General features: G+C 40.7%; 1 protein-coding gene across 2 annotated transcripts; it reads right to left on the bottom strand.

Moving 5' to 3' along the window:
• Positions 1 to 1,642: 1,642 nt before the first annotated feature.
• On the bottom strand, positions 1,643 to 21,401 carry LOC135704820 (cardio acceleratory peptide 2b-like). Of its 2 annotated transcripts, none has more exons than XM_065226339.1 (4): positions 21,198 to 21,401; positions 2,758 to 2,919; positions 2,493 to 2,696; positions 1,643 to 2,208 (listed from the first exon to the last, which is right to left on the bottom strand). In XM_065226339.1, exons 1-4 carry the CDS (start codon positions 21,283 to 21,285, stop codon positions 2,072 to 2,074), a joined length of 591 nt encoding a protein of 196 aa, XP_065082411.1. In that variant the 5' UTR covers positions 21,286 to 21,401; the 3' UTR covers positions 1,643 to 2,071. The 2 variants fall into 2 exon arrangements, with proteins under 2 accessions (XP_065082411.1, XP_065082410.1); XM_065226338.1 differs by having other exon boundaries at positions 2,086 to 2,208; positions 2,473 to 2,696.
• Positions 21,402 to 21,442: the final 41 nt, after the last annotated feature.

Here is a 21,442-nt window from a genome sequence, read left to right on the forward strand (position 1 = left end):
ACATGAGCACTAACTCTTATGGCCAATGGTTATAGCGCCATTACTCGCTTTCTGAAAAGAGATGAAGAAAATGAGAAAAAAGGGAAAAGAAGCTAGTTTTGTGGGCATCTTTAAGAGGAAGTTCACCGAACCGACAATTAAATTTCTTTTTAAAAAAATGAGACACTCTGCAAAACCAAAATGTCGCTGTTTCGTGTTTTTTTTTTTGAGTCCAGCTTTATTCCATGATGACTAGAAAATGTTTTTGCACATCCTCCCTAAAAAATCAGAAAAAAAATATGTGATATCTGTTATCTCTCTCCAATACCTTTACAAAAATCAAAACGTAATTATTTTTTTCGGAGCCGTGAACTTTCCCTTACCTGGATATCTGTGTGTGTGAGTTTGTGTCTTCATGCCAACTGAACAGAGTTCAACAGTGGAAATAAGGAATAATTCAAGTTTGCATTATCGATCGATTTATATTAACACCAGCAATGTCTAGAACCCTTGTTGCCATATATAAATTGAAATTGTTCGCAACATAATATAAAATATGGAATTATCTCACCGATCTCTCAAAAATGACATGGTCCAAATCACAGAGTTTTCGTTTTGTAAGCAGCAGAAGCAGAAGAGCAGCAACGCCCCTAGCGATAGATGTGCCACTGGCCGTTTTCGTCCTCCTTCTTTTTTAGCTCGGAAACATAAATACACCGGAACTGCTGCTGGTTTCCGAATCTTGAGCATGCAGCTGCTCCGAAATATCAGAGGTAACCAAAATCGTAAAAGCACTACTACCAACCAGTGGCAACTAACGATTTAAAATTGGCTCACTACTTGACTAGCCTATTGGTCCCAAGCAAATCGAATTCTAGTACTGCACTATGTTTGTTTTGACTCGCTATGAAAGTTTGACAGATAAAATGAGGGTTTCGTGGATTTGCCGATGTTTCGAGGGGTGCATCGATTAGCTTGGGACCGAAGAGAGTACCAGAGCTGAGCCAAAAAGTTGAGCAAGTTTCTTCGGGACCTTCTGGTCTTAGAGTTACCTCTATGCTACTACACTTAGCAAACCGTAAATTTTATTCTTGAACCGCTCACTAGAAAATACAAATCTCACGACGGAACCAAAAATAACGGAGAACCCGAACCACAGCTCACACGACCGGAATTCCATAAAAAATAATCACGGAAATAGCCTTCAATTTTTATACTCACGCATTTTCTAGAAAAATCTTATCAAGCGCCTTCAACCAATCGAAAAAACGAAAAATATGACAACTCGGAGACTTTCCCAGAATGAAACGTGTAGTAGGTTTTCGCAACTGATTCAACTGCAAGATCTTCTGGGTTCAATCCAAGTGCTTTAACAGTTCGTGCTACAATTTAAAAATTGCGAAAGATCCAAACTGGCCGAATTTCAATAAATAACAAACAATTACGCAAAGTTTCATGCAAATCGAAGTTTTTAAGATCCGTCATAAGGCGTACCTAGAGACCTTTGCTTGGAAAATGCTGAGTCTCATCTGTAGCACGCTGCTTGCTAAAAGGATAAACCACGGGGATGATTCGGATATGTGTCTTAGAGCATTGACCCAGTAATTTTTTTAATTTACAAATGCGAATATATTTTCACTTCTTATATACAACGTTTGGGGATAACCTTTCTAACTGTCAATAGGAGCAACACTGGTTTTTGAACACTTTACTCATAGTTGTTTTGCATTGCATTTTCAGAGAGACAAACTGAGCTGTGTGACATCCCATCCGCAAAATGCACTGTTTTATTTTATTTTGTTGTTGTTATTATTTTGTTTGAAGAGAGATTTACTCATATTGCATTGCAAGGTTCGCAAAATTGTTTGTGAAAGTTCCACCGGTTTTAATAAGTTAGAAAGCTTGTTTTCAGCAACTATTTCAATCGCAGTTTGCACTCGAACAAGCTTCCTCCAGCCTTTTTTCCGTGTGATTTGGTGTACTCATGGATCTTTGACGGACAATTTAGCGTTGTTTGTTGTATTCTTAATAAGCTGATCACAATGCTAATCAATCATAATCCTAATAAGAAAAATGTTGAGTTTAGTCTAATTTAGTTCTCCGACGATAGCGATGATCGGAGAAGGCGCTCAAAGTCTGCTAGTCTGCTGCTGCTTCTGCCGTGGGCGTTCAAGTCTCCGGTTTCCCCGTCCCAGTCACGGCCGAGGCGGGGTGTGTAGACTTCGTTACCTGTTCGATTTTGGAAGGAATATCACGTTAGTCATTTCGAAATGGCACAGATTTCAAGAGAGAGAAAAATATTCAGAATGAAAAACCAGCTCATTCATTGCGGGGAATGGATTCCCTTCCCCTCACATGCACAGTCCGTTGCGTCAAAATGCCCATTTACATCCCATCCAGTAACATGTAGATTTTTTTCTCATTGCACAGTTGGAAGATGATAAAAAAAACGGAAAAGTTTAAATCGTCATTCAACACTGAACAATTAATCACCTGTGTTTACAATTGTTCACCTTTGATCTCGGTGGATGCCGCGTTGGCACGTTTACCTAGCCTGGGGCCGAACCACATGCCACTGTTGGCACCGGAATTGCCAGCACGTTTCTGCTGCACCGTCTTGGGCCAGTAGTAGTAGCGGGCGGGGTTGGCTCCGGCACGTCCTACCCGCGGGAACGGAACCAATCCCTGCCGTTTCGATTCCCGGATGGGATAGTCTTCTGAAATGATCGCACAAGTACTTGAGTCTCGGTGCTCGAGATAATCTAATTGAATCGGTACCATAATCATCTGCCAGTTCCAGTGGTAGCGAGGCGGCGGCGGCTGCTGCATCACCCCATTCCAGCAGGTCCGGATCGGACCGGCCGACCCGCGGAAATGCAAACAATCCCACCGTCGGTCCTCGCTTGTGCCGCACTTCGCTTACGCTGTCCATATCGGCTGCTGCACCCGGTCGGCGTCAATGGAAAGAAAACAATGCGCACAGAAATGATTAAAATCAACTCATCTCCTAGTAGCTACAGTTATCCCCTGAAGAACGCGGTACCGACTGAGTAGTGTCATTGCGGAGAAATAGTCCCTCAGTGGGTAACGCGTTTTCCGGAGGGAAGCAGTAGTAGGTATCTTAGCTGGTCGATGCCGGGAGCGTTCGTTCTGTCTGCCCGCCAGCATCTTAACGTTTAGACAGATGAGAATATATAAATGATAAATGATAACGACTTTATGGCGTTGTCGTTGCTGTTGTTGCGAATGAAGGTGGTGCTATTTTTATGTTGCTGTTGGCTATTTTTCGTCCAACCAGTAAGAATGCAAAATAGCGGCAATCTTGCAATCCCTCCCACACTATCTACCGTAATCATAATCTTCATGGTGGTTTCAATTAGAGGAACAAAACAAAATCTGTGTTTTATTCTGCCGAGCCTCGGAGGCTTTAGAGTGTGCTATAATGGTGCTTTAATTATCGTTTTGCTTGCAGCAATGTGAGAGCTTATTACTCTCTTTTACGGGTTTTGTCCTGGTTGCAATTTGCAGTTCATTTGCGATTTACCGTGGTTGTTTATAGCAACGATGAAAATACTTGCTTCATTTCATGTAAAAAATCTGATATTCTGGGGAATTTCGTCCGGGTGATCATCCTGTGGTTCCGTGGGAAGATGTTTCGGTCACAACTCCAAATACATTCTAAAAACGCATCAACAAGTAACCGCGGAAAAACATCATGTGTAGTTAATCGTTATTAAGTATATCAGTGAATGTAACGCGTTAAAGTTAGTGCGGTGAAGCTAAACATGAAATCAACGGCGCTAATTTTAACCATTAATTGTACAGACTTCAATTTTGACACAGTAAGGGATCGGTTTTGGAAACACACAATTTTATACTTTAAAGCTATCAACGATGTTTAATACTTTTGATCCTGATTATCTAAGCATTGCAAATTTGTTAATAGAAGTGTTGATTTACATTTTTATTAATATTTCGTACTAAATATTAATTCCAGTAAGCAATTAAGTCTGGTTTATAGCAGCCCACAATTTATGTTTTACTTATTTGACTCTACATTGAGTAGTTGATGGTCATCATTGAAATAAATATCCTGAGAATACATTTGTTAAATCAAATTTCACATATATTAATGTTACCAATTAATGCTCTAAACCTTCATTAAAGGGTGATACGGTCAAAATTTGGTCAATATCAACTTGACGTATTTCTTTCAATTTTGCATTTAAAAAACCTGAACACCCCTCATTTTGAAGGTGTGTGTGTGTAGAATGTTGCTCCTATTTTGATTTTGGAATTCACTCTTCAGTTGTCAAAATGCCGTCCAAGCAAGAAGAGCAGCGTATCAAAATTTTGCTCGCGCATCGCGAAAATCCGAGCTACTCGCACGCAAAGTTGGCAAAATCGCTAAAAGTTGCCAAATCAACCGTTACAAATGTAATTAAAGTGTTTGGGGAACGTTTGTCGACAGCCAGGAAGTCTGGATCGGGGGGAAATCGAAAACCGGAAGCCGCTGAGACGACAAAGAGAGTTGCCGGTAGTTTCAAGCGAAACCCTAACCTCTCTCTCCGAGATGCCGCAAATAAGCTGGGTGTATCGTCTACAACCGTGCATCGAGCCAAAAAACGAGCCGGACTATCGACTTACAAGAAAGTAGTGACTCCAAATCGCGATGATAAACAAAATACGACGGCCAAAGCGCGATCCCGGAGGCTGTACACGACGATGCTGATGAAGTTTGACTGCGTGGTAATGGACGACGAAACCTACGTCAAAGCCGACTACAAGCAGCTTCCGGGACAGGAGTTTTATACGGCAAAAGGAAGGGGAAAGGTAGCAGATGTTTTCAAGCACATGAAACTGTCAAAGTTCGCAAAGAAATATCTGGTTTGGCAAGCCATCTGTACCTGTGGCTTGAAAAGCAGCATTTTCATAGCTTCCGGGACTGTCAACCAAGAAATTTACGTGAAAGAGTGTTTGAATAAACGTCTGCTGCCTTTCCTGAAGAAACACGGTTGTTCCGTACTGTTTTGGCCGGATTTGGCATCTTGCCATTACGGTAAAAAGGCCATGGAGTGGTACGCCGCCAACAACGTGCAGGTGGTTCCCAAGGACAAGAACCCTCCCAACACGCCAGAGCTCCGCCCAATTGAGAAATACTGGGCTATTGTCAAGCGGAACCTAAAGAAGACCAAAAAAACTGCTAAGGGCGAGCAGCAGTTCAAGGCAAACTGGCTTTCTACGGCGAAGAAGGTGGACAAGGTGGCTGTACAAAATCTGATGGCAGGGGTCAAGCGTAAGGCCCGGCAATTCGGATTTGGAAAAGCGGAAGCCTAACTGAATATTTTTCCTGAATTTTATACTAATTGAACTTGAAAAAGAAATTTAATTTGATTTTTTAAATAAACGATTTCACCGATTTACACGCGTTTTCCCTTGACCAAATTTTGACCGTATCACCCTTTAAACTTGCAATACTGCTTGGGTTCAGTCGATATGTCAATAATTACAGCGTACAACTCATCTTCTTCTTGTTTACAGTTCTGGCTTTCTAAAAAATAAACGAGATGACTTTCTAGTCATAGTGCATAGGAGTTCCCAAATTCACCGAACGTTAACATTACATAAAACAGTTTAATGTAGATCATAATCTTCACCAACGTGAGTGGTTAGTAATTCAAGAGCTGCAAGATACGGATTACCAATGTATGCTTGCGAAATGCTCGGTAGGATTTCTTCCACCTGGTTGCTTCATCTTACTAGAGTGGTTCAAAATATCGAATTTGCTCCATCAAGCTCAATCAATTTCAAATCAGGTCCACGTAATTCTCCCAAAATTGGGGCTCATTTGAATGTGAACTCATACTGCACTGGCCCTTTCAAGTTTATATGGGAAATGTGGACTTTTTGTTCTTATCGTTCTAGCCCCTTGCTGTAATGCTCTGCGGAAAAGTCTGCTATCTGAACTAATGTGAAATTTTCTCAGCTGCAACTTTGCATTTGGATTGAAAGTCAGGATAATTAGTTATTAATTAATTTGAAAAATGATATTCTTCTGACATGCTCAGCAGGCAACATTGGTGTGCTTGAAGCGAAGAATAGGGCATAAATCCAGGCTACTATGCAAGGGCTCAGTCACTCGGCACAGCTGCTTTTGTATTAACACTGTTTACAGTGTGCCGCATTGTGCCGGTACTGTGCCGAACGAGTATATTTGTGCCCAGATTTGTGTCCTTATGTATTCGAAGTTCATGAAAGGTCAAGTACAAATTGATCTGGTATATCTGGTGACAGTGCTTTTGTATGGATGATTCTGACAGTTGTTTATTTACTAAGTACAAATTCGCTTCGAAATTCGCTCCAGTGGTCGAAAACGGCGGCCTTGAATCTCGTCAAGGAAGTGAAACGTTCTTTTTTTTCCTATAATCGTACGTGCCAAGGTTCACCAGGAATTGGCTCTCATAAGCTTATCCGTGTATTTTTATTTAGATTTTCTTACGAATTTCTTCATACAGCTGCAGCACACAAAGCCTCTGTAAAGGAACGGCGGAGACAACAAAAGCAATCGGGCTTCGATCCGACCCATCAGCACAGGAGCAAACTTTTCGGTTGAAAGTCGCTGCTGGAGAATTACTTCTCGATATCTTCTGCCAGTACGACTACTACAAGGTAGCATCGCGCTGTATGCAATGTTGGCACATCCGCATGTAGAACTCACACGCGCGCTACCGGATCTCTCGCTACAGGATGATCTGGGCAGTATGCCTGGCAAGCACTTGCACACGTTTGTGACGAAACGGTCGGAGTACGGGAACGCCGTGAAGATGGCTCTGCAACGTGGCTTTTTGGACGTTGACGAGGCTATGGTGAATCATCGGTTAGCCGGATCGACGGCTGTTGCCGTTATAGTATTGAACGATAAGTTGTATTGTGTGAATGCTAGGGATTCGCGGGCGATCGCGTGCATGAACGGGAAGCTTGATGTGCTTCCGATCGATCACAATCCGAAAAATACCAGTGAGTTGGAGAGGATAAAACATGCCGGGGGTAACGTTTAAAAGGGGGCTACCAAATTGACAGCGATCAGTGTCTTAAACCTCTCAATACTTGTCCACGGGGAATGTGGACAGCCTCTTAGAGCGAATGGGTATTTGGCCCTGTCGAGGGCATTCTGCACACTAAGATTTTTTGCCGAGATGGGCACCACCGAGCAGTAATCTATTTTGCTGGATCTCAGTGAAAAATTTGCCGAGATTCAGGTAAAAAACGGGAATTTTGCCGAGATCTCGACTAACAAACATAAATTTAGCTGAGATCTCAGTAAAAATGAATGCCGAGCCTGCTCGGTGGTGCCCATCTCGGCAAAAAAATCTAACTGCGTGGGCATATCCGAATGTGGAAGAACGAGTGGTTAGCGAGGGTTTTGAGAATTTGGAACCAATCGAGCCAATCGGTAATTGAGTTTTTTTTCTGACGGAGATTGAAGAAGTATGCATAATAGTAGACAAAGAAAACGTACCTAATTGCGATGGCTTATTGTATGTTATTTCTAATCATATGTACGTAGATACGACAATGCATCATCCGACAGCGAAAGCTAGCTTCTTCTCTCAGGTAATCAGCCATACCACGCATGTCCTCCTCCATGATTTTATTGTTGTCGCTGGTCAGCCTCCCATGAGACTGACTGCACTGATTTGGAATCGTGAGGATATTTTTTAGGTGGAAGTTTATCGCACCGAACTCTTTCTCCAGCATACTAAAAAAAATCCTATGCCGATGGAGACACAGAAATATGTGATATTATTTGAAGAAAACTATTTTTAGTCAGTTACTTAACACATATTTCTTGGAATGATCCATTGTAATTAATAAATACCGTTTGCTAGCAAAACAAAAAATCTAACGAAAATAATTCGATCCACGTTTGTTTACGTACACGCAACTTCAATAACCGTTGACAATGGTAATCCAGGCAGTGCTTCCAGTTTATATTAATTATAATCTGAAACATACGAAAATGAGCCGGTAATGTGCCGATAAATGTGTCCTAACTGTTCTGAATCTATTTTCGGCACATTGCGTTGAGTGACTAATACCTTGCTGCTATGTCATAAGTGCAAGATGCAGTGTCGCCCTGAAAGCAGTCGATTGGCATATCAGAATGTTATCGGCTTCTAAATTAATTAAAAGGGGAAATGGATGTAATTCAGCAATCGACTAAATTTTCAATAGCGACCAAAAATATCCGTTAGTACCATCCCAATGACGCGTTCATCTAGATAAAATTGATTTTTAGCGATGGGCCCAATCTTAGATCCTTAGGCCAATATTAGAGCCATTTCCCCTACCTAATTATCTTGAAGTCTAATCAAAAAGTGGTCTAGAACAAAGTAAAATCTGACACAATCTCACATAAGAGCAAATGGCATTTTTCAGTATTACCGTTTTATGACAAAGTACTAGGAAGTTAAGAACATAAAGTTCACTTTTCCCATAGCAATTCCCTTATAAACTTCAAAAGGCCATCCAAAAAAACTCAAATTTTGGCAGAATAATCAGGATCTGATCCTGAGCCTGGTGGAACAAAATCAATATTTTGAACCACTCTATTACATACATTAATCATAATCAACATTAAAAAGCAGTTTAAAATTTGAAGGCAATATATTCATTTCCATGACAAAAAAATCTACCCTTAGCTGCTTGAAATTTAAAAAAATCCTTCTGAAGTATTTTTCAACTTCAACATGTCTAAAAAAATCTTCAAATAAAATGAAGTGGCTTCAAAATGTCTGCAAGCATTAAAATCTTGAAAAAATTTCAAATGTCTTCAAAATAAAGACATGTTGTCAAATCTGGCTTCCCTGTACACAAGTAACATTGACCATTTTGCTTTTATGATGGTCCTGTAGCCCATGATTCGAATGCAGTCATGTTAAAAAAAGATAAATTCCTTATTCAGGATTAGTTTCTTTGACCTTTGGCTATTTTAAGATCTCCAGATCGTTTAAGGGCTCATATTATATGATCTAATAGATCAACCAGGACCTTCACGATGTCCTCAGTACCCAAGCAACACACATCCATCAAAATAGGTTGCTGCAACTTGAATGTGACTGAAATAAGGTGCATACAAGCATCCACAACAGTTAAATGACAAGTGTGCTGCTAGGGTAACGATATATGTACAAGAATTTTCATTGTGCACAATTTATAATCCTTTTTAAGATACTTTATCTAATCATGTTGAACGTTGAAAGCGAGCGAAGGGCCATTTGAGGAAGTTATGAATCCAGTAGAGTATTCCCTTTACCAAACTCATCCGTTGATTGTCCTTTGCTCGCTTTCTACTTTCTGTATATAATTTTTACACTGCCGTACTATAACCACGGGCGAAGCGACGTGACAGCTCATAAAAGCTACTTTTAAAATCTTGCCCATGACGCCATATTTAAAATACGTTAAACACTACCGCCATCTATTCATCCGATCGCGACATATCATGAGCAAGGACACGAACACATGTAACATTGATATTGACTTGGTTTGCGTCTCACCTCGTTTGACAGATCTGATAACCCGTTTGACAGATCCATTCGCTCATTTGACAACTCGCATTTCGGACAAACGAAATGTTCCAGTGGCATGTCGGTTCGTCGGTGCTACACACTTAATCTAGCTCGGTAAAATCTCCAACAGCCGATTACCTCGGCATTTATTTTTGCTGATATATCTGCAAAATATCTGTTTGTTAGCTGATATCTCTGCAAAATGATATTTGTTAGCTGAGTCTCGGCAATTGTTTTACTGAATCTCAGCAAAATAAATTGCAGAACTACTCGGCTGTTGGAATCTCGGCGAAAAAATTTAAGTGTGTATACTGCCTATAATCCCTTATCAGTCCCATATCGAAAAAGTAGGCATTGAGAAAATGGCAGTCGAAGCTACGAAGTGCAATTTCCATGCAAATATTTGATAAATAATAGTAAATTAATTGATAATTTTTTCAAGTTAAAATATTGCAGTTCAAAAAGTAGATCTTTAACTTGAACTTGCAAATATTTGATAAATAATAGTAAATTAATTGATAATTTTTTCAAGTTAAAATATTGCAGTTCAAAAAGTAGATCTTTAACTTGATTGAATTTCAGGATGGGACTGATATGCGATTATTTTGCTTGATGGGACAAACTGACCTGATGTTGTTTTCACATTTTTCATGATCAAAGTTCATAGTTTTATCACATAAAGGGTGATACGGTCAAAATTTGTTCAATATCAACTTGACGTATTTCTTTCAATTTTGCATTTAAAAAACCTGAACACCCCTCATTTTGAAGGTGTGTGTGTGTAGAATGTTGCTCCTATTTTGATTTTGGAATTCACTCTTCAGTTGTCAAAATGCCGTCCAAGCAAGAAGAGCAGCGTATCAAAATTTTGCTCGCGCATCGCGAAAATCCGAGCTACTCGCACGCAAAGTTGGCAAAATCGCTAAAAGTTGCCAAATCAACCGTTACAAATGTAATTAAAGTGTTTGGGGAACGTTTGTCGACAGCCAGGAAGTCTGGATCGGGGGGAAATCGAAAACCGGAAGCCGCTGAGACGACAAAGAGAGTTGCCGGTAGTTTCAAGCGAAACCCTAACCTCTCTCTCCGAGATGCCGCAAATAAGCTGGGTGTATCGTCTACAACCGTGCATCGAGCCAAAAAACGAGCCGGACTATCGACTTACAAGAAGGTAGTGACTCCAAATCGCGATGATAAACAAAATACGACGGCCAAAGCGCGATCCCGGAGGCTGTACACGACGATGCTGACGAAGTTTGACTGCGTGGTAATGGACGACGAAACCTACGTCAAAGCCGACTACAAGCAGCTGCCGGGACAGGAGTTTTATACGGCAAAAGGAAGGGGAAAGGTAGCAGATGTTTTCAAGCACATGAAACTGTCAAAGTTCGCAAAGAAATATCTGGTTTGGCAAGCCATCTGTACCTGTGGCTTGAAAAGCAGCATTTTCATAGCTTCCGGGACTGTCAACCAAGAAATTTACGTGAAAGAGTGTTTGAATAAACGTCTGCTGCCTTTCCTGAAGAAACACGGTTGTTCCGTACTGTTTTGGCCGGATTTGGCATCTTGCCATTACGGTAAAAAGGCCATGGAGTGGTACGCCGCCAACAACGTGCAGGTGGTTCCCAAGGACAAGAACCCTCCCAACACGTCAGAGCTCCGCCCAATTGAGAAATACTGGGCTATTGTCAAGCGGAACCTAAAGAAGACCAAAAAAACTGCTAAGGGCGAGCAGCAGTTCAAGGCAAACTGGCTTTCTGCGGCGAAGAAGGTGGACAAGGTGGGTGTACAAAATCTGATGGCAGGGGTCAAGCGTAAGGCCCGGCAATTCGGATTTGGAAAAGCGGAAGCCTAACTGAATATTTTCCTGAATTTTATACTAATTGAACTTGAAAAAGAAATTTAATATGATTTTTTAAATAAACGATTTCACCGATTTACACGCGTTTTCCCTTGACCAAATTTTGACTGTATCACCCTTTAATATGAAATCAGATGCCAATTGATAGTGGATAGCGTTTTTATCTCAAAATTGACGAAACTCCATATGGGACTGATTTGCGATTATAGGCAGCACAACCTTCATCTATGCTTTTTAAGATATTTTAAGCTCTTCAAATTTGCTTGGAGCTCCGATCAAATTATCTTCTTCAACCCCGACAATGTCTTAAGTAACGCAAAATGAAGATGCATGTAGCCTATTAAGCACCATCGTACTGGAGTTCAAAACATAAGATCCACTTGCTCAACTAGGACTGAGGCAATGGCCTTAGCAGCAACATTTGTCTAAGCACTATGCTCTATTCCCAACCTATCAGCAAGGAAGTTGGCGAAAATGGAGGAAGTAAGTATACGAGCATTCCGAACTGCCATTCGGAAGTTCGATGAAGACGTTACCTTCGAGGACACATCGAAATCTGGCTGTAAGCCAGAACCGCTTGACCGAAAAGTGAACCAGAAGATCATCAAGCATTCGTCAATAAAAAAAAAAGTGCCTCTGCTCGATATTTGGCCAAAAAACTGAGAACATCGAAGAGTAACGTCCAACGAAGACTGCTTAGACTGAGCGTGAAAACACTGCTCTATAGACTTCTCTGACGTTTGGGAAATGCACAAGTATTAGTGCAGAACTTTGGGTAAATTATAAGTATTAGTGCAAGAAATCCTTTGAATTTTCCCAAAGTTCTGCCACAGACAAACAGACATAACACATTGAATATTTCTCACTGTAAAACATCGGCGCTAAAACATTACCGCCATCTGTTGAGTACACTGTGCTGGGTAGTACGCTGAACAGATGGCGGTAGTGTGTAAACGTCAAACTCAAGGGAAATGACTATGCGCGCCACAGGTGGCGGTACTACCAACTACGATACTTTTGAATTGACCGTTAAATGCTTGTTCGATGAACAACTTGCGAGTGTTATGTCTGTTTGTCTGTGGTTCTGCACTAACACTTGTGCAATTCACAAACGTCAGAGAAGTCTATTCAACTAATTGCTCTATCCACACCGTATGTAGGTACCAACCGGTAGAGGACGAGGCAATGAAAGAGCCAACAAAAACAATAAGTCACTCACGAACAGGCAACTCGTATCGCTTGCTACGCTCAGTCATTTAAAACAAGGATTGGGTACCATCACGGAAGAATAAACGTGCTGACTGAGTGCTCTGCTGTCAGTGACTCGTTTACTTCCCAATCATTCAGACTCTCACGAGGCAGTGAATGATGAGACTGTTCATATTCATATGAAAATTACTCATTGAACCTGAATGTTTTGTGCACTGGTCCAACGTGCCAAAGGGGATGAAAACGTTCAAGAACCAGAAGAAGCCGAAATGGATTCAGAAACAAATCTCATCCGTCAAACCGAGGGCTAGGAAGCTATATCAAGCGTAGCTATTCAAATCGACGTATCTGCTTTTGTAAATAATCACTTAAATTGACGATTTGTCTTGACTGCTAACTCATACACGCAAAAAACATCATCAGATAGGGGAATCTTTCCCCTACTAGCTGGTGTTGTTAGTTTCTGTGAGTGAGCTAGTAGTTGCCTCAAATCGTCGATTGAAGTGATTGTTTACAAATAAGACACGTCGATTTAAATTGTTACACTTGATATGATAGCCTGCAGTGTGGAAAATTTGTGTGTGTTATCATGGACGATGAAACAATTGACTACAAGACGTTTCTGGGAGCCCGTGATGGTCAGGATGTTGACGATTCGATAAGTCTATTTTTACCGAAAGATCTGGTAAGAAGGTCATGGTTTGGCAAGCGGTAGGAAGTGTGGCAAGTTGTCAAAGCCATTTATGACGAAGGAGACGATGCACACTGAGAGTTACGTTCGGACGTGTTTGAATTGGCGTCTGCGGCCCATTATCCGTCAACATGATGGCCCACACACTTAATTTTTTTGGCCGAGATTCCAACAATTTGCAATTTATTTTGCTGAGATTCAGTAAAACAATTGCCGATACTCAGCTAACAGATAAGATTTTGCTGAGATATCAGCTACCAAATAGATAATTTGCAGAGATATCAGCAAAAGTAAATGCCGAGGTAATCGGCTGTTGAAGATTTCACTGCGCTAGATTAAGTGTGCAGTACTATTTTGGTCCGATGTGGGATCAATGCACTACTCGAAAGACACGGTAGCTTGGCACAAAGCAAACAATGTGCAATACATGCCAAAAGAGATGAATCCTCCGAATTGTCCGGAGGCCCGGTCAATCGAAACTTTTTGGACACTTCAAGGCAGCGAATGCAATCGAAAAATTTGAAAAATTATCGCCAAGGAATCTGTGCTGAAGCTCACGGGCAGCATCAGATCAAAAGCTCGCTGCTTGGCATACGATTAAAGGAACTGCGGATTATTTTTATCCAATCGATAGAGAACACTATAGAGAACATATATATGAAATAAAAAATTTAGTTCATTAACATAACGTCGTTCCACAGACAAAAAGACATAACACATTGAATATTTCTCACTGTAAAACATCGTCGCTAAAACATTACCGCCATCTGTTGAGTACACTGTGGTGGGCACTACGCTGAACAGATGGCGGTGTAAAACTCAAATGCAAGGGAATTGACTATGCACTCCACAGGTGGCGGTACTACCAACTACGATACTTTTAAATTGTCCGTTAAATGCTTGTTCGATGAACAACTTTCGAGTGTTATGTCTGTTTGTCTATGGTCGTTCTATTCCAATAATAAACTGTGCTTTTATTTTCTGGGACACCCTATTAGTAATTTTGTCAAGATCTTGAATTACGATTATTTATGTTCAAATTTGTCGGTTTTTATTATTTCAATTAAATTTATGTTTTTGTGAGTATTAAGACTTTTGAACTAAGAATGGAAAATTTACTTTCCAGGAGAAATCGGAATGAATGTCCGGGCAATGTTTGAACTAGCTTCTGAAGGGAGCCGATTAAAATTCCAGAGAAAGAATAAAGTAGCTCTTCTGGAAGAATATCGAATAAAGTTCTAAGAGAAATCGTCAAACTTTCCGGGGAACTTCCAAGGCAAATATTGAGACACTTCTGGTGACAATTTAAAGAAGCTTTCCAGAAAAAAATATCGAATGACACATCCAGAGGCGGCCAGACACGATTTGAAAATCTGAAACAAATTCCAGTAGTGGCCATTTGCAGAGAAAGCCAGAAGAAGCTCAGAAAACCCTTCCAATAGAAGCCGAAAAGTGGAGAAAGTTCCAGGGGGAAGACGAACGAAATTTCTGGGAGACACAATTGGTAGAAATTTAATTGAACTTCCTGGAGGAGACGCTAGAAGAAACTTCTTAAGGTAGATTGGAAGAAACCTCTGGAGAAAGTCGGAAGTCTGAGGGCTTCCGGATCAGTCGAAAGAAACTTTAAGGAGAACTTGGGGAAACATTCCGGAAGAAAGCGATTTCTTGGGTATGTTAGCACAACATTCCCTGAAGTTCCTTCCATGTTCTAATGATCCTGAGCAGTGATGGCATGATCATTAGCAAATTCATATTTTTCCGCTCTCATACGCTGATATTGGAGCAAAATGTCATGCTTGATATTGATTTTACAGGTTCCTTTGATATTGCGAGACTGTTCACAGCGTGTAAAGTTGAAGCTGAGAGTTGAATCAACGCAAAAATGATTCCGTTGCTTCTCGTTTTCTTAGAAAGAGAAGGTATAATAATGTTATCTCATTTTTCTCATTACCGATGCCAGACACGAAGCCATTTCAACCATTGTGAAAGTATCAGCTGCGTTCGGGAGTAAAGGAAAAATCACGAAACTCGACAGTGAGCATGCATAAGGGTGTAAACGCGAGATCGATTCTCTTAGCCGATTTTCTCTTTTGCTAATAACATGCTAGAATTAACGTTTCTCGGTACATTTTCTGTTGCTTTCGATAGCCAAAACAACCTGTTACAACTCTGCATGGAACAAATTCTAGAAAAATTTTTCGCTTAGCTGTAGCAATGCAAAGAGAAAATCGATGAAGAGAATCGATCATCGCGTATACGCCCTTATACATGCTCACTGTCGAACTTAATCTCACCACAGTTTGTACAGATTTGCAACTGGTGAGTTTTATTAGCTTGATATTCCGAGTTGCGATATCACAGCTTGCAATATATCAACCGCTTGTTGATTTTTGCCTGAAAAAATGAGGCGTGATTTGATATTTTCCCAACCCTGATCCTGAGTAATTTTCATGATTTTTATAAAACATCCATGAACACCCAACAATATCCATGAAGTTTCCTAAACGTTCCTGAAATGTACTTCAGAATATCACATAATTCCTCGGAACTCATTGAAAGTTCTTTCAATTTTCATAAAGTTTATGGGGCTGTTTTGAAGTTCTCTGATCATCCTTGATTTGAACGTCCTTGATTAAAATTAAACTACAAGAAAATCTCTAATCTTCTTAGAAGGTATCCGGACTTTCATGAAGATTTCGGAACTTCTTAAGTGCTCTCACAATATTCTTGAAATAATTTTTTTTTTGTTAATTTATTTATGTGATAAGGCTCAATAGTATTAGCTTTACAGAGCCGAGGATTTTTGTTTAAAATATAAAAAAAAACTACAAGGGACAGCCCTATGGGGTTGTACGCAATGGTAACGTAGGCGTGGTCTACGTGGCTACGTGGTCTTATATAATAAATCTTATTTGTTAACTGCAGCAACTGGAGCTTGTGTTTTAAGTAGGAATAGGAATTTGAACGGGGTTCTCTCTGTTTACACTCTTTAGTATGACGCGTTTGACATAGATGGCCTACAGCGACTCACGAAGAGCTAATGATTCCGATCATAAGCGGTGCAGCTTCTTCCTCTTTCTATGGATGCTCATTAGAGTGATGCAAAGTTTGAAATTTTCGCTCCACAATACTTTAACGATTCCAAATCGGATCCTGACTAACCTCTCAAAATTTGAACCCATTTGGTGAGAAACTGAAATGGCACAAACCATTTGAAGTTTGTATGGGAATTACTATGGTAAAACCAAGATTTTTGTTCATGTCTATCTAATAGTTCGCCATATCTGTCAGCTTCAAAAACTTTCAACTGTACTTGTAGGAAATTTTCCCAGCTACAACTTTGCTCAAGACCACTTTTTGATTAAATTTAAGATCGAAAGTTATCAATGGCTCAATACGTTGATGTATTATGATCATGCTCAATCAACTGCTCATCAGGCAACATTGGTGTTTCTGGGGCGTTAAATAGGACACAAAAATCATGGCTACTATGTCACACTGCAAAATACAGTGTTGCCTACAGAGCAGCTGCTGGATCATGTCATAAGTTTACCAATCTCTTAAATAATTAATAACTTTTTCCTGTCTCGTTTTACATAGAAACAATCTTTAGCAAAGTTGTAGCTGAGAAAATTTTCTATAAGAATAGCTATCGAACTGTTTTGCAGCTCAATATGGAAAAAAAACTAGAAGGCAATGAACAAAAAAAGGAGATTTCCCATAGTAATTTACATGTAAGCTTCAAATGGCTCGTGCGAAGTCTGTTTCCAACCAAATGAGTAGTAACTTTGGGAGGCTAATCAGGACCAGATTTGAAACCATTTAAGCACTGTGGAGCGAAAAAGTCAAATTTTGCATCAGTCTAATGCTCATGTGGGCTGCAGCTCGCTGCTTGCGCTCTCACCACGCGATGATTGAATAAACACCGTTTGGTGATACCAGATGGAATTCAACTTTGAAATCTGTGTTAGGGAAATTGGTCCAGGGGCAGCTGAGTTATTAACGTTCAAAATCTTCCATAATTTTGTTACATGTTCCATTCTTGGTTTTCATAGAGTGTACCCTCATATAGAAATCACAGACGTAGTCCTACGTCAAAAAAAAGTTGGGTAAAGAAGAACTGCATTATAACACACCATCGACTGGAAATGCTCTCGCAACGTGGGGCTTTAGGTAGTGATGAAAACGTCGCTAGAACTATTCCACAGCCGCAGTCAGTTTATGAGCAAAAAGAGGGACGCACATTTTTGCCTGTGGACTTGGAGACATACTTCAAGTCCCCGCGTACATCGTACGGGTTAGGCAAAAATGTGCGTCGATCTTAAAACTGTCGCATTAATGGCTCTTCGCTCATTTTCCACTTCTATTCAATTTTCATACTGCCGTACTCTAACGGAACTATCCACCTACCCTCTTCTAAAGATCACACTAAAGCTTCATGTTAGCATTTCCAACCAACTCTGAAAATCGTTAACTTCGCGTATGAAGTAACATAAAAACACTTTGAATGCAAGAAGTTAAATTTTGACAACTGTGGCTGAGTTCTTCTCAAAAACCGGTCCATCGACAGCACAGGGATTTTCGAACATACAGAACAACTTTCGAAATGTCACTTTTAACCACGAGTTAAATTTAACTCGTGGTTAAAAGTGACATTTCCAAAGTTATTTTCTATGTTCGAAAATCCCCGTGCTTTCGATCGACCGGTTTTCGACCCACGGTTGTCAAAATTTAACTTCTTGTCTGTCAGCAATAACCATGCTCGGAGGGTTCATCGATAACTTTCCATCGGTCGTATTTTAACCAAAAGTTAAAAAATTCTTCAAATGGTTCAGAGCCTAAGTGAACCAGAATTTAAATATCGAGTCACGCTATTCTGACGCTACTCAGTGACTGGGTTGATCGCACTCATTTGTGCTAGAGTCGGTGTATAATGAGTCACGCCAAGAGAAAAACAGTTGAACTCGCATCACGGTTTTCGAAAGATTCCCTTTCTTTTAACGTGGCAACCGAGGACTTCTACTTACTTCTAGCGAGAAAAAATCATAGCGGCTGTAGTGGACCTTTCATAGCATCGTAATGTTTGTTTACTTTGCACGATAGGTAGCTGGTTTGACAGTTCGATAGGTAGACTTGGCTTCACTCTAGGCGTGACTTATTATACACCGACTCTAATTTGTACATGCTGTATGGAGTTGTCAAAAAAATCAGTAAACTGGTTTTGCTCCGATGAGTGGAGTCCACCCAGCTTCTGGGTAAATGATTCTGATATCAATTTTCCTTAAATTCAGAACGGCGCACGTTGAAGTTGTGACAAGGCGCAGTCAAATATCAGTTTTAAGAACTAGCTACTGTGCTACCTAACTTATAACGAATATACGTTGTATACGAGTACCCCGAATATAGGGTATAGTTCGTCTAATTTTACATTGCAAATGTTATGCAAAATTAGACGAGTCATACGTTGTATTCGGGGTACTCGTATACAACGTATATTCGTTATAAGTCACATAACACAGTAGGCCAAGGGGTAGGTCACTCCGCACACCAATCTTGGGTCAACATTTGTCAGTGTGCCGTAGGCATGCCGATTGTGCCGACAGTGCCGGTCATAGAGCAACCTGTGATTTTTTGTAAAATACGAATATTATGGTATATTTGGCAACCCGGTATTTCTGACAGCTTGAATGATTTGGTTTGCAATCGCAAGGATAACATCGATCTAGCTACAACCAAGCCAGCGCCGGTGGTAAGCGTGATTACCTCTCACCCCAACAGGCCTGGGTTCAATAAAAATCTCTGGCCACGTCTTCCCTCGGAAGGGAAGTAAAGCCGTTGGTCCCGGCCCATGTGTGTTGATGAATGGGTGCGATATCCTACGCAGGTGTGGAAGCTGCCTTCCTGCACATTCGATTACCGTCAATGGATGGCAATCGATGTCCGTCGGTGATTGGCACTAGATTGCGGAACAGTGAACGATGTTAAGTAAAGGAACTAAGAAGAAGAACAAGGAGAAGAAACGACAACCAAGGAATGCTGGCGAGACGAACCGTAAGCGATCTCAGCCGACCAACAGGACATAACAAAGAAAAACAACCGGAGATCAATCGGAAGTGTCCCCGCTTCGAAAACCGTTGGATGCGATAATGTTGAACATCGTGCTCGATAAGGTTTCCTTCTACCGACGAATAAAATGCGTCTACGCCTACTGGAAGGAATCAGAGTTTTCCCATGATGATTCGCTGCAGAAGGTGAATTGCATTCTGACGGCGGTCGGCGTAGACGAACAAACCATCTACAGCAAATCAACCTCGCTGTGCAAAAAGACCATCTTTTTCCTGACCAGCAAGAAGAATATCGACTTCCTGAAGCAGTTCGAGAAAAACGGTGTGGAGGGCATTCCGTCGGTGAAGCCAATTTTGAAAAGCTGCTGGAGGCGATTAAGGGATCCAAGGATGGCAAAACGTTGGGCGTTTTCTGCAAGGACAATTTCCCGGGTGAATTCTGTGAATCGTGGCGAGCCTTCGTCAAGGACAAGAGCTTCGACACGGTGGGCATCAGCGTCCCAATCGGGTACATCATGTGCTCCAAGGAGGACTTCGAGGTCATCACCATCAGGAAGGTCTGCATGGTGACGGTGAAGTACCTCAAGGATCACATCATGGATTTTTTAATTAGGTTGAGTGGAAGCAATAACAATTCAGTGTGATTGTTCAAGTGAGTTTGGTTTGGTAGATTGCTGGTGATTTGCTGCTGAAAATTAGGGTCCTTACAAGGCCACATCCTGTCAATCCCGAGCCGTTTCCTCAACATAAAATTTTCTCGATTTGTCAGTCATCTTCTCCTATGAGTTTTCCGAATCCAACCGCCACCACTGTATGATTCAATCCATCCAAATTGTTCTTGCATTCCGGTTCGTAGTACACTCCATTTGCGTAGAAGCTAGAAGTAGCAATCTAAAACCCTCGGAAGGCTACATTTCGAATCTAAATGTGAACCGAGAAGTTAATTGCTGGTCTGAGTTCCTCTGGTAATTAGAGTATTTTTTTCTGGAATACATAGTCAAGTGTCAATAAAAATGTTTGTAGTGGTTGTACCACTAATCTCACTGAAAAATGGTATGAGAACAATCGAAAGAAAATTGTATCATCATTATTTTGGCGTTAAAATAGTTAATATAACTTTATTACAATCGGAGATATTTGTATTTTAGTAAACACCATCTTTCTGAGATTTTTTTGAACTGCATTTTTTGGATTCAGTGCATGATTTTACATCGGAAATGGCCATCAGCGTTCAGTTCAAATATGCTGTAAACTAGTGTTATCAGAACACAACCACCAATTGGTAAACTCATGTTATCTTTAAATTTTTAGTAAACCTTCACTCTAGGCTTTGCAGAACGCATTTTGCAAACTCCTGGGTTTCACTTTAGGGATTGAGACGTAATTATTCCGGGACAGTTTAACGCGGGTAACCGCAACACGATATTATTTCGGGTTGTATACTATAGCTTCCTTAATTAGAATCGAATTAATTAAACTGGTGGACAGACGCTTCTTCCTCGTTCTAAATATAACGTACACTTCAACTCTATAAATATTCTTCGGTCAGAATATTTGGGTTAACAGATAATGAGGAAAAATGTACTTCTTTTCAAAACAGTTGTTTTTTAGGGACATTTGACCCTTTTCTAACTGGACGCGACATTCGATATTATACCAGGAAAGCCTCACAGGAACGTTCTTGTCTTGCCAATTAAAAAATTGCGATCATCACTAACAATTCCACCACAATTGACACCTAATCACGCAGTATCTCAACCAGATTTAATCTTATTACCACACCTTCCCGTTGGGTGATTTTCGTCGTAACATATTCCACTCACCATCCGCACGGCAGAATCTAACCGTCGAAAGCACGACCAACATCAGTGAGACGTAGGCGAGCGTTTTGAACTGTGTCACTTGCTGCATTCTGCTGTTTCTGTTCTAATCCTTTGCAAGTCTTGAACTCTTCTCAACCAATCTGCCGTTTGCACACTACTACCGTTCACCTTTAAAATTATTCCCTTAAAATGGCCCTTTGGAAGTGGCCAATCGACTTGCCGGACTGCGAATAGTGGTTTCCCTC

This window comes from Ochlerotatus camptorhynchus, unplaced genomic scaffold (genome assembly GCF_037179485.1).
Source record: "Ochlerotatus camptorhynchus isolate MF236.1 unplaced genomic scaffold, CSIRO-AGI_Acam_v1.1 ptg000248l, whole genome shotgun sequence".
Taxonomy (NCBI): domain Eukaryota; kingdom Metazoa; phylum Arthropoda; class Insecta; order Diptera; family Culicidae; genus Ochlerotatus; species Ochlerotatus camptorhynchus.